The sequence below is a fragment of the Bos taurus genome, chromosome 3, assembly GCF_002263795.3.
Source record: "Bos taurus isolate L1 Dominette 01449 registration number 42190680 breed Hereford chromosome 3, ARS-UCD2.0, whole genome shotgun sequence".
Taxonomy (NCBI): Eukaryota; Metazoa; Chordata; class Mammalia; order Artiodactyla; family Bovidae; genus Bos; species Bos taurus.
In genome coordinates, this window is record NC_037330.1 from 91,608,453 (window position 1) to 91,621,469 (window position 13,017).

The 13,017-nt window shown below is 44.5% G+C and overlaps 1 protein-coding gene across 7 annotated transcripts in view; it reads right to left on the reverse strand.

The window, feature by feature from the left end:
- The window catches only part of MROH7 (maestro heat like repeat family member 7), a 53,668-nt gene extending 41,035 nt beyond the window's left edge, over nt 1-12,633 (reverse strand). For 5 of the 7 annotated variants that reach the window (XR_009493790.1, XM_024989290.2, XM_024989274.2 and 2 more), the window contains exons 1-3: nt 12,433-12,633; nt 4,037-4,071; nt 1,725-3,030 (exon numbers count right to left, since the gene is read on the reverse strand). Coding sequence is in view for 6 of the 7 variants with exons in the window: in XM_024989290.2 (XP_024845058.1) it covers nt 1,725-2,955 (1,231 nt within the window). In the remaining variant the exon portion in view is untranslated. 7 annotated transcript variants of the gene reach the window in all.
- Nucleotides 12,634-13,017: the final 384 nt, after the last annotated feature.

The window sequence follows — 13,017 nt, forward strand, 5'->3', positions numbered from 1 at the left end:
CAAATGTGAAAATAGGCAAAAGACATTATACAAATGTTCAATAGGCATATTAAAAAAATGTTCAACATCATTTATTAGTCATTAGGGAAATGCAAATCGAAATCACAATTGAAATATTACTTCACACTCTTTAGGATGGCTATTATAAAAATGTTTTCTAAAAAAAAAAAAACAAAAATAAAAAGTGCTGGCAAGGAGAGATTAATAGTGCAGCAATAGAAACCCTTGTACATTAGAACCTCTGTACATTGTTGGAGGGAGTGCAAAATGGTACAGCTGGTATGGGAAATAATTTAGTATTTCCTCAGAAAGCTAAACAAGAATTACCATACGATTCAGCAGTTTCACTCCTAGGTATATATCTAAAGGAATTGAAAGCAAGGATTCAGAGATTTTTGAGCTGATGTGTATAGCAGCATTATCCATCATAGCCAAATAGTCGTCCATGGACAAATAAAATGTGGTACATTTATTGGAATACTATCCAACCACAAAAAGGAATGAAGTACTGATTCATGTTACAACATAGATGAATGTTATGCTAAGTAAACATTATACAAAAGAACAACTGTGTGATTCCATTTCATGAGTTACCTAGAGTAGGCAAATTCATAGAGACAGAAAGCAGGTTAGAGTTCATGTGGGACTGGGGAGAGAGGAATAGGGAGTTACTACTTTATGGTAAGACCTTCTATTTGGGATGACAGACAGTGGTAACACAATATTGTGAGGTGACTAATGCCACTGAATTAAACACTTAAAAATGTTTAAAATGGCAGATTTATGTTATATATATTTTACTACAATTTTTAAAAGATTTATCATATAATATACCAAGAGCCATTGAACTGTGTACTTTAAATGGGTAAATTGTATAGTATGTGAATTAGATCACAATAATAACTGGACTCCACAAGTAAAGGAATGAAGTTGAACCTCAATTTCACTCCATTTCACTTGAACAGATGGATATATTAATAACATTCCAATAAAAATGCCAGAGAGATTGTTTGAGGACCTAGACAAATGTATTTTAAAATGTATACAGAAGAATGAGGGTGTTTGAATAGCCTCCAGGCATGGTGTGGAGGCTGTTGTCCTTGGAATAATTTTACGAACTTTAAAGAGGGATTCTTTCAGATATGAATGCATATCTGTAAAGCCATGGTAATTTTTTAAAATTGCAATGTGGTATTGGTAAATGAGCAAATAAAAATATTTGGAGATATAAATAACTGGGAAAAGATCTTTACAACATCAAACACTGATGGATTCATTTACAGAACTCTTGCACATCAAAAGTGAGTCACGGGTTCCAGACAGGACCCCAAGGCTTCACTTAGGTGGGAACCTCAAAAACTCAAGTCTGCCTGCTCCACTGGTCAAACTCTGACCTGAGAAACCAGGCCTGAAATTCATCAAGAAAGAAAAGAAGGTATAGTTAGATGACTTGTAATTTGTACGGGATAAAGTATCATTATATGGAATATTATATTACAGTTAATAAAACTGAAGCTCAGAGAGATTAAGTAGCTCATCCCAAGTCACACAGCTAGCAGGGGCTGAGCACTAGATCTCCCGTGTATAATTAATGTATTGCATGTTATCCATTACATGCTGTGTCCTTCCTTTCCCCTCTCCTCTTCCCTCCCTGCCCTACAAATCTGAATAGCGTTCTTCCAGGTCGGTGTCCTCTCTGGGGCTGGCACTCTGGCCTTACTCACCCTGAGGGATGCTCTGGAAGGCCGTGGAGTCCTTATTTGTGGTGTTGCCGGTGGGGAGCCCCGGTGGGAACTGGCCCGCCTCCACACGAGTCATCTCACTCCAGCTCTCCAGAGTCCCCTCCAGAGGCATGGTGTGGATACTGCTGTCCTCGAAACACTCCTGCTGGCTGCTCAGCGTCAGGGTGGAGGTGTCGCTGAAGATGAGGCTGGAACCCAGGCTCAGAGTCTCCTTGGAGCCCAGGATCAGGGTCATGCACGAGGGTGGCGAAACGGTGGAGGTGGGTCCATGCGTGCTGGAGTGCAGGCTGACAGCGTCGCTGGAACCGGGAACCAGGGTCAAGCTTGAAGCCTGAGTGACGGTCATATTCAAGTCAGACTTGGGGTTGCCATTTGAAGCCACGCTGATGGTTCCCTTGGGGCTTGTGTTCCAGACTGCACCAAAGGCTCTTTTTGAAACAGATCCAGAGATGTTATGTGAAACCACAGTGATGGTCTCGTTCGTGTCTTGCATAAGGGACTCAGGAGAACCTGAAGCTGCGTTCAGGTCCAGCTTGGATATGTTCCCTGAGCCCATGCCGAGCAGCTGATTGGAGTCAGGATCCAGAAAAGGGGTTGAGGCTGGAGTAAGGAGAGTTTTTGAGCCTGGCCTGGAAATGCTGTGGCCCAGAACAAGGGAGTCTTTGGAATAAGGCCTTAAAAATGGGTTTGTCTCAGGCCTGGAAGGATTGGAGTTGCTCTGACCCAAATCAAAAAGATTGCTCGAGAGGGAGTTGACAGCCTCCTCCGAATGTGGCCCAGCATGGGTCCCCGAGCTCATACCCTGGGCCTCCATAGAGTGGGGGTTCAGAATGAGGTTTGAGGCTGGACTTAGGGTCCCCTGTGAGTTAGGCCTTGAGAGGTGATTGGAATCCAAAGCCAGGGCTTCACCAGAGTGGGCAGCAGTGATCTGGAGGGAACCTGGAGTCGTGGACCTGCTGTCATCAGGTCTGGGGGTGTTATCAGACTCCAGGCCAGGGGCCTCCTCTGAGACCGGAATCAGAGTTGGATTAAGGTCTGGAACAAGAGCCACGCCAGGACTCAGGTTTGGATTCAAGAGAGCAACAAGGTCTGTGTTTAGGCTGGGCCCAGAGATGATGCCAGAGCCTAAACCGGGGGCCTCAGTGGAGTTGAGATTGGGTGTCATGTTCGCGTCTTCACAGAGGACCAGACTAGTCCCTGGACCCAAGGCCATGCCCGATCTGAAGGTCTGTCAGTGCCACTGCCCCCTTCTATCCAATAGCTGACTGTCGAGCTCCCTGAAGTGCTCCTGAGAGAGAGAAAAGGCAAGTTCAGCCTCACCTATTGAAACCTTTCCATGGCTCCCCATGGATGACCTCCACGACCACGCCCAGCCCACCTGTCCAGCTCCGTCCTACATGGCTCTCCCCTAGCTCTCTCAGCTCCAGCCTCATCCTCTGTGTTCCTTTCTTTGACCACACCCCGTTTCCTTTTAGCTCACAGTCCTTAAATGTAGTTTCCCTGGCCTGGAACCTCCCCCTACTCTCCTCGCTGATTCTACTCCTCCAAGCAAATGATACACAGCACTTTATTCCAATGATTTGTTTAGTGGTCCAGCCCCTGCTAGAGATGAGTGGGGACATTGGTGAGAACTATGCTGGGAGGGATTGGGGGCAGGAGGAAAAGGGGACAACAGAGGATGAGATGGCTGGATGGAATCACCGATTCGATGGACATAAGTTTGAGTGAACTCCGGGAGTCAGTGATGGACAGACAGGCCTGGCGTGCTGCGATTTATGGGGTCGCAAAGAGTCGGACACGACTGAGTGACTGAACTGAACTGAACTGAACTGATGCACATCTTAGTCCCTGGGGCATCCCCAGCACCTAATGTAATACTAGGTCCACAGTAGGAAGTCCACGAACACTAGACAAATGAGGAAACTCTCCCACCTTAAGGTAGAAAGGGAGAAGGGGACGTCTCCTTATTTACTACTTCCAGCCAACCCCTAAGTTGCAAGAACTACTCTGTGAATGGCTGTGGCACTAGATGCCCAAAGGAGCCTTGGCAGAGATGCCCACTGCCCTTAATAGTTTGTTCTGGGTGAGGCAAACTAAATGGAGGAGAACCTGAGGATATCATCCAAAGCAGAGCCTGTCTCAGCCCAGCAACCTCACTGCTGGGTGAACTCCCCAGTTCCCCGACCCCATCCCACTCCAGAAAGACTAGACAAAGGAGGAAACTCTCCCACCTTACCCTGCCCCACCCCCACACCTGGGCCTCCCTCCCTATGGGAACCGTAGGGACAGCTCACCTGCATGCATGGTGTTCTTAAGCAGGACTGGGCCCCTGTGAGGAGATGCGAAAGGAGATCAAGTCAGGCAAGAGTGGCTTTTTTGGTACTTACTGAGCAAAGTCTAAAGGCCAGGCACACACTTCTGCTCATAAAATCCCCCTGCATGCACACACACACACACATACACACCCGGAAGTTAGATATGCTTACTCCATTGTATGCTTAAGGAAGGGGAGGTCAAGTCACACACCCAAGTCTGGCCCTCCACAGGCTAAACATCCTTCTTCAGTCATTTTCCCTAGCTAACACCTACAGCTTCACCCCTTCAGATTTCAGCTTATATGCTACAAGACTTCCAGGTCCCCCAGACAGGTGAGGTCCACCTGTAAGTTCCCAGGGCATTTTGTCCACTTCCCCTTTCTTGGCACACAATATCTGGTTTCCTCGCTAAACCACAAGATCCACAAGAGTCTAGCACCCCCACCTGCCCTAGAGCCCGCGCGCCGCAGCAAGAGAAGCCACCACAATGAGGACCTCGCACTTTGCAGTTAGAACACAGTGCCTGTTGGCCACAACTCGAGAAAGCCCTCGCGCAGCCACAAAGACCCAGCGCGGCCAAACGTTACAATAAATACATAAAATAGAAAGGAGTCTAGCACAGCACCCGGCACACAGTAAACGTTCAATAAATGAGCTTGTTATTTCATCCTTTTATCTCTTCTTCATTCATTCATCCATTCTGTCGCTAGCTCATTTCATCACATATCATTTCTTATTCATTCATGCACTAACTCATTCACTAAATCATTTACTCATACCATACATTTTGCTGTGCACCTTATGGCTTGGCTTTGAAAAAAATACAGATTCACAGTCATGTTGTCCTGGGTTCAATTCCCAGCTCATCCTCCTACTAGTGTCAGCAAACTTGGGCAAGAGACACTCCCCACTCCCATCCTCCTCGTCTCTAATATGGGGAACATAAAGCCTGCCACCCAGGGTGGTTAAAGTCTCAGCATCTGGCATGGAGCCCACTTGGCCCACTGAAGGTCTTCTCTAAATTAGTTACTCATTCTGTTACTCTCTGTGAGGCATTATGAGCAGAGTAAGGTACTTAGAGCCCAGTGGGACCTTCCTTCACCCCCAAGCCAGCAGTTCATGCAGAGCTTTGCAACTTGCCTCAGAGGAAGGAAGTTTCACTTACCATCAACACCAGAGGTGATTTTACCCTGAAGCTAATGAAATTTAAAATTTCAAGGCTCCTTGCTCATACTGTTCTTTTCCAAAGGGCCTGTACATAATTTTGTATTCATAATTTTGTCTTCTACTTAAACAGGAGCCTCAAAATTATAAAAAGCCTCAGGGCTCCAAAATACCCTGGATCATCCCTCGCGTATTCTCCTCTCTGTACACACACACACACACACAAACACATGTCATATTTATCAAAAGGAGGCATTTTCAACCTGGAAAAAATTTGAGTCAGGTACAGCCTATGATGCGGTCAGTAGGATTTTGGAAGGCCTACCTGGTTTAACCTGTGAAAGAACATAAGCTCTACTCCTCTGACACAATAAATGCATAATAAATACTGGTCACTGGGCAAAAAGCCATAGGTCTCAAGCCAGGCTGACCCTCCTTCATCCAGAAGAAAAGAGCAGATCTCCCTCACTTTCTTCTATTTCCTCAATCCTCCTCCTCCACCCTGCAACACACAGGTGAGTCTTCAGAGCTTAGGTAGGCAGCCCACATCTTATCCTCCACCAAAGGGATATTGTGCATCAGGAAGATGGTGGTTGTTGAGGTGGGACCCAGGGGAACTAAAGGAAGTTGCTATACAGCTGCTTATTGGCTTTTGCCCCCAGGTCCTGGAGCCCCCGTTGAGGAGAACAGAGGGTGGCCATAAACCACCTAGCCCCATCAGAGACTGAGAATCATTGACTAGTTCCCATCCTTTCTCCTCTACCTTTATGAAACCTTCCAGGCCCTTGGTAAGGGTTTCTGGGGCTCTCAGAAAGAGGAACTATCAGTGGATCTTCCAGTTCCTCGTTGAGAACATGTTTATCAGATGTATGGGCCTGGAATGTGTCAGGCACTTGTATGAGTATGTATACACGCATGCACGCACACACGTCTGACATTGTTGCACCTCGGTTCTAGAAAATCCAAACAGACTTTGCCATCATTCCTCCAAATCAGATCCTCTTATTCTCTTACATTGCAAGGCACTGGAACCATAATCCAAGCCAGACACAATATCATCCTTGACTATACTCTTCTTGACTTGCTGAATCCAAATTTTGCCAAGTTCTGCTAATTCTGGCTCCAGAAAAATCCCCAAGTATCTCCCCATATCTCCATCACCACTGCTAAACCCTAGTACGGCTCCCACTGCTTTGGGACTCTGTCTTGGAATTGCCCTCTCAACAAGGATCCCTGTGCATAAGGGTTGCTCCCAACAAACCATTTTCCAAATTGAGCACAAAGTTCTTCCTTTAAAATTGCATTCAACAGTATGGTACTGGCAAAAAGATAGAAATATAGGCTAATGGAATAGAACTGAGAGTCAGGAAATAAATCCATGCATCTATGGTCAACTGACCTTTGACGAGGATGCCAAACCTGTTCAACGGGGAAAAAATATTCTCTTCAACAAATGGTGGTGGGATGACTGGAAATCAACACCTGAAATAATAGATTTGGCCTCTTTCACACTAAATATAAAACTTTAATCACAATGGACAAAAGACCTAAATATAAGAGCTAAAATTGTAAAACTCTTGGAAGAAAATATATGGATAAATCCTCATGACCTTGGATTTGGTGATGGTTTCTTAGATATGACACCAAGATCACAAGAAACAAGAAAAAAAATGATAAATTGAACATTACCAAAATTAAAAACTTGTGTATCAAAAGGCACTATTAGAAAGTGAAAAGACAACTTACAGAAGGGGACGAAATATTTATAAGTCATATACCTGATTAGATCTAGTATCTAGAATAACAAATAACAATATCTTACAACATACAACAAAAAGATAAACAACCCAATTTAAAAATGGGCAAACAACTTGAGTAGAACACTTTAGTCATTCAGTTCAGTTCAGTCGCTCAGTCGTGTCCGACTCTTTGAGACCCCATGAATTGCAGCATGCCAGGCCTCCCTGTCCATCACCAACTCCTGGAGTTCACTCAGACTCACCTGCATCGAGTTGGTGATGCCATCCAGCCATCTCATCCTCTGTCATCCCCTTCTCCTCCTGCCCCCAATCCCTCCCAGCATCAGAGTCTTTTCCAATGAATCAACTCTTCTCATGAGGTGGCCAAAGTACTGGAGTTTTAGCTTTAGCATCATTCCTTCCAAAGAAATCCCAGGACTGACCTCCTTTATAATGGACTGGTTGGATCTCCTTGCAGTCCCAGGGACTCTCAAGAGTCTTCTCCAACACCACAGTTCAAAAACATCAATTCTTCAGCACTCAGCTTTATTCACAGTTCAACTCTCACATCCATACATGACCACAGGAAAAACCATAGCCTTGACTAGACGAACCTTTGTTGGCAAAGTAATGTCTCTGCTTTTGAATATGCTATCTAGGTTGGTCATAACTTTCCTTCCAAGGAGTAAGCGTTTTTTAATTTCATGGCTGCAATCACCATCCGCAGTGATTTTAGAGAAATGTAAATCAAAACAACACTAAGATAACACTTCGCACCCACTGTGGTGGTTATAATTTTAAGAAATAGAAAATAGCAAGTGTTGGCAATGATATAGAAAAATTGGAACCATCAAACATTGCTGGTGGGAATGAAAATTATGTGGCCTCTATAAAAACCAACCTGGCTGTTCCTCAGGAAGTTAAACTAGAAAGGCCATATAATGCAGCAATTTCACTCCTATGTATATACCACAAACAACTGAAAATTGATGTTCCAACCAAAACTTGGACACAAAAGTTCACAGCTGCAGTATTCACTAGAGCTAAATGTGGAAACAACCAACATGTCCATTGACTGGTAAACAGATAAAAAAAAAAACATGGTATATCCACACAATGAAATATTATCTACCCATAAAAAGAACTGAGTACTGATACATGCTAAATATGGTAAACTTTGAAAATATTATGTTATGTGAAAGAAGCTAGATGCAAAAAATCACATATGGTATGATTCCATTTATATGGACTATCTAGATAATCAAATCTAGAGAGATTAATAGCAGATTAAAGCAGACAGACTGTCATGAGCAGGAGAAATGGGAGAATGGGAAGTGACTTCTTAATGAGTATGGGGTTTCCTTTTGGAGTGACAAAAATATTCTGAAGCTAGATAATGGTGATAATTGTGCAACGTTATAAAGGTACCAATTGTCACTGATGGTAAATTCTATGCTATGTGTTTTGTACAACAGCTTTTTTTTTTTTTTTTAATGCATGTAACAGATAAGAGAGAGTCCCTTGGACTTCAAGGAGATCAAACCAGTCAATCCTAAAGGAAATCGGTCCCGAATATTCATTGGAAGGACTGATGCTGAAGCTGAAGCTCCAATACTTTGGCCACCTGATGCAAAGAATAGACTCACTGGAAAGGACCCTGATGCTGGAAAAGATTGAAGGCAGGAGGAGAAGGGGACGACAGAGGATGAGATGGTTGGATGGCATCACTGACTCAACGGACTTGAGTTTGAGCAAGCTGAGGGATTTGGTGATGGACAGGGAGGCCTGGTGTGCTGCAGGCCGTGGGGTTGCAAAGAGTCATACACGACTGAGCCAATGAACTGAAGTGAACTGAACGGACAAGAGGGCATAGACTCACTTTTCCATGCTCTTCCTTTGTAAATACAACTAAATATCCTGGAAATAGTTCAACAGACAACCAAAAACAAACCAAAAAAAGGACTCAAATCTAGAAAGAAGACAGTGGACTAGCTAGAAACCTCAGGGCTGGAGGGATGACAAGGTGGTGAGTTCTCTAGGGTTTTCTTCTTATCTCCCATATATTCCAGACTGGGTACCAGAGAGGCCTGTAACACAGATCTGCCAAGAGCATAAACACACTTGCAAGAAAAGAAAACCCTGTTTTCTCTGACCAAAGGACCAGAAAGAGAAGCCCAACAAAGAGCGAGCCCCGGGGGGAGCCCCACTCCCTACTCCATGCCCAGGGCAGCAGCAGTTTAATCCATCTGCAGTGGCAGTGAGAGTAGAGCCTTGTATCATGGGCCTGCCACTGAAAGGCAGAAAAGTGACTAGGGCCCACAGCTTCTGAACCCCACAGGGACACAGTTGGCCCAGAGAAGTGCCTCATTCCCCTGCAGATAACAGCAGTACAAATAAACAGGAGCTCCAATAGCTGAAGAACAAAGCAGGCTAGTGCTCTAGCAAAGTAGCCCAGAACCTACACTCTAAACCTTAACCTGCCAAAATAAAAGTGTTAAATAGGCTCAAGAATCTCTTAACATAATATCCAAAATGTCAAGGACACAATAAAAAATTGCTTGTCACACCAAAGACTAGGAAAAGAGCATCCTGATGAAACAGATGTCAGAATTTGTGAAAATGACTTTAAAGCGGCCATAAAAATACTTCAACAAGCAAGTACAAATCCTCTTGAAACTAATGATAAAATAGAAAATCCCAACAAAGAAATCGAAGTTATTTTAAAAATACAGTAACCAAAATTAAGATAGAAATTATTTTTTAAATTCAATAACTGAAAAAAATTTTAGCTTGCTGCTGGATGAGCTCAATAGTAAAGTGAAGATAACAAGATAGAATCAATGAACTTGAAGGCAGACTAATAAAATTTACTTAATCTGAACAGCAGAGACAAAATAGACTGAAAAAAAACTGGACAGATTCTCAGGTGTCTGTGGAACAAAACAAAATATCTAATATTCGTATCATCAGAGTTCTGAAAAGAGAAGAGAAAAAGTGTTGAAAATTTCCAAAGTAGAAATGGCTGAAAACTTCCCAACTTAAGGAAAGATATAAACATACAGATTCAGGAAGATAAGAAAATCCAAAATGGGACAAACCCAAAGAAACCCATGCCAAAATACATCATGATTAAACTTCTGAAAACTAAAAGCATTGAAAAAATTATCTTAAAAGCAATCAGAGAGAATTACCTATAGAAGAACACTAATCTGAATGAGAGTAGATTTCTCATCTGAAGCCATGAAGGCCAGAAAGAAGTGGTACCCATTTTTTAAGTGCTGAAAGAAAAGAAGTCAACCACAACTTTTATAACTGGCAAAGTCATTCTTCAAGGATGAGGGGAAATAAAGATACTCTTAGACAGTACTTTCCTGTTCAATGGTTAAGACTCCCTGCTTCCACTGCAGGCAGCATGGGTTTGATCCCTGGTAGGGGAACTAAGATCCCACATATGCTACACAGTGTGGCCAAAAAAAACAGATAAAGGAAAAATATGTGTGAATTCAACCATGCCACCCCCCTCTTAGAACCCCTCTGTGACTTTTCATGGCTTTTTAGACTGTGGGGGTGTGGGTTATATTTTCTAAAAGACAGATTCCCAGGGCTTCCCTGGTGATCCAGTAGTTAAGAATCCATCTTGCAATGCAGGGGACACTGGTTTGATTCCTGGTCTGGGAAGATCCCACATGCCTCAAGGCAACTAAGCCTTTAAGCCACAACGAGGGAGCCCACAGAGCCCTAAAGGCCGTGCTCTGCAACAAGAGAAGCCACTGCAATGAGAAGCTCAAGCACTGCAGCTAGAGAGCAGCCCCGGCTCGCCACAACTAAAGAAAGCGCACTCAGAGCAAAGGAGACCCAGCACAGACAAAAATAACAGCTAATTGATTTAAAAAAAAAAAAAGATTCTCAGGCTTCACCCTTAGAAATTCCACTTTGTAGCTCTGAGGGGACCCAGGAATAAGCATTTATCAAGCCCCTCCACTCCTCCCCAAAGTGATAATCACAAAGCTGATGGAAAGGCCACAAGTGGAGACACTCGGACCTTCAATCTGACGTCTGTGTTTCATTTGCCAAGAGCCTCAGCCCACAGGCCTTACCCTCCATCTCTTCAGCTACATCCATCCCTTTCCAAGCCACATGCTTGAGCCCCTTTCAAACTTCTTCTGGTGCTTCCAATGGGGCCTTTGCAAATACCCTTTCCTCTTCCTGAAGACTTCCCCCAGACTGCCCACCACTTCATCATTCCCCTGGCTAACATCTAGTCACATTCCAGATGCCAGTTTAGGTTTCCGTTCCTCTAGGAACGTTCCTAGGACCCTCAAATGTGGCTGAGGTGCCCTCCTCGTGTGATCACCTGTGTCAGAGAATTGCTCTGTTTACCTGTGTGTCTCCAGTTTAGAAAATGAGCTTCGTGGATATCTATTACCCCTGTTTTCCCAAGACAATGCCTAGTACCCAGAGAAGATTCAGAAAACATTAACAGAATAAGGAAATGAATGAATGACAACTCTTCAAGACGGGTACCATCATCCTCATTTACTGGCACATCAATTCAGACTGCTCAGGGGACATAAGTAGATTTTTACAAAGCCTCCCGCAAGTGGCAGAGGAAGGATTCAAACCCAGGTATACTTAGCTCACAAGTTTCCCTACAGGATCCCAGAGATTTCCGAGGTATGAGTCACTCAGTAAGACCACATCTTCCCACTTCTCATTCCTTATTCCCTCTGCCGCTCTTAGGCTCTGTGATGTGTTAAGTCACTTCAATTGTGTCTGACTCTTTGCGAACCCATTGATTATAACCCATCAGGCTCCTCTGTCCATGGGACTCTCTAGACAAGAATACTGGGGTGGGTTGCCATACCCCACCCCCTTCAGGGGATCTTCCTGACCCAGGGATTGAACCTGTATCTCATGTCTCCTACGTTGGCAAGCAGGTTCTTTATCACTAGCACCACCTGGGAAACCCTCTTAGGTCTCTATCCTACAGGAAAAATCCAGTGAAAACAACACGTCTCTCCTAATGCTTTGGAATTAATGGCTTTGAGTCAGCTGAACTTGAATTCAAAACCTGCCCTCTCTCTCACCAGAGGTGTGAGTCAGGGAAGGAAGCTTCCCCACACTGCATGACTATCTTAATGCTCAATTCATGAGATAAGTATAGAGAATAAAATGTGATAACGCACATAGGAATTTTCATAGCATCTGGCCCCCAGCAGTTCCCCCAGTAAATGTCCATCCTCACTGTTCCTTCCTCCCTATGGGTGACGGTTGGGTGGTGGCCTTGAGAAAAAGACCAAGTCTGGCTTTCAGTTCTCTGCACCCTCTCCCCCTAGTCCATGGTATTCCCTCCCTGGATCTCACTCTCCCTCTCCTCCCCCAGACTCCCACCCACCGTATTCTCAGAACTTGTTAGCCTAAATGCTTTGTCCATGAGCTTTAAGCAACTGTTGTAAAAGTTCAATGCATTACCTCCACCTGGGGCATCCACATGGTAACAGAAAATTCAGCCTTAAGTCAAAGGTACGAAGTTCTAAGAGTGGAATTACAGCCAGAGGGAGACTTTTACCCAGTGGGGTGGGGTCAAGGTGGTAACTGCCTTGTGGAGGCTGTGGCGGCTGCCCCCACCCCTGGGACTTTCCCAGAGCCACCCCTCTGCTTACCTAGGCTCCCCCCCACCCCCAGCTCTGGTGTTGCAGTCTTTGTGAGGTCACCATGACTCAGAGTTCCCAGCCAATGAGGCCCCTTCTATGTCTACACAGTCAGAAGAAGCAGGGAGATGTCCTTTCTAAGAAGGAGGCATCTTCAGCCCCTCCACCACGGCCTGGAAATGACCTAGCTCAGACTAGCTCAGACAAAGTCTGACTTCCTCACCTGGCATTCAAGTCTTCTCATAAAATCCCCTCACCCTGCAACTCAATTGTTGTTGTTCTGTCACTAAGTCAGGTCCAACTCTTTGCGACACCATGGACTGAAGTACACCAGGCTTCCCTGTCCTTCAGCATCTCCCAGAGTTTGCTCAAACTCATGTCCATTGAGTTGATGAAGCCATCCAAC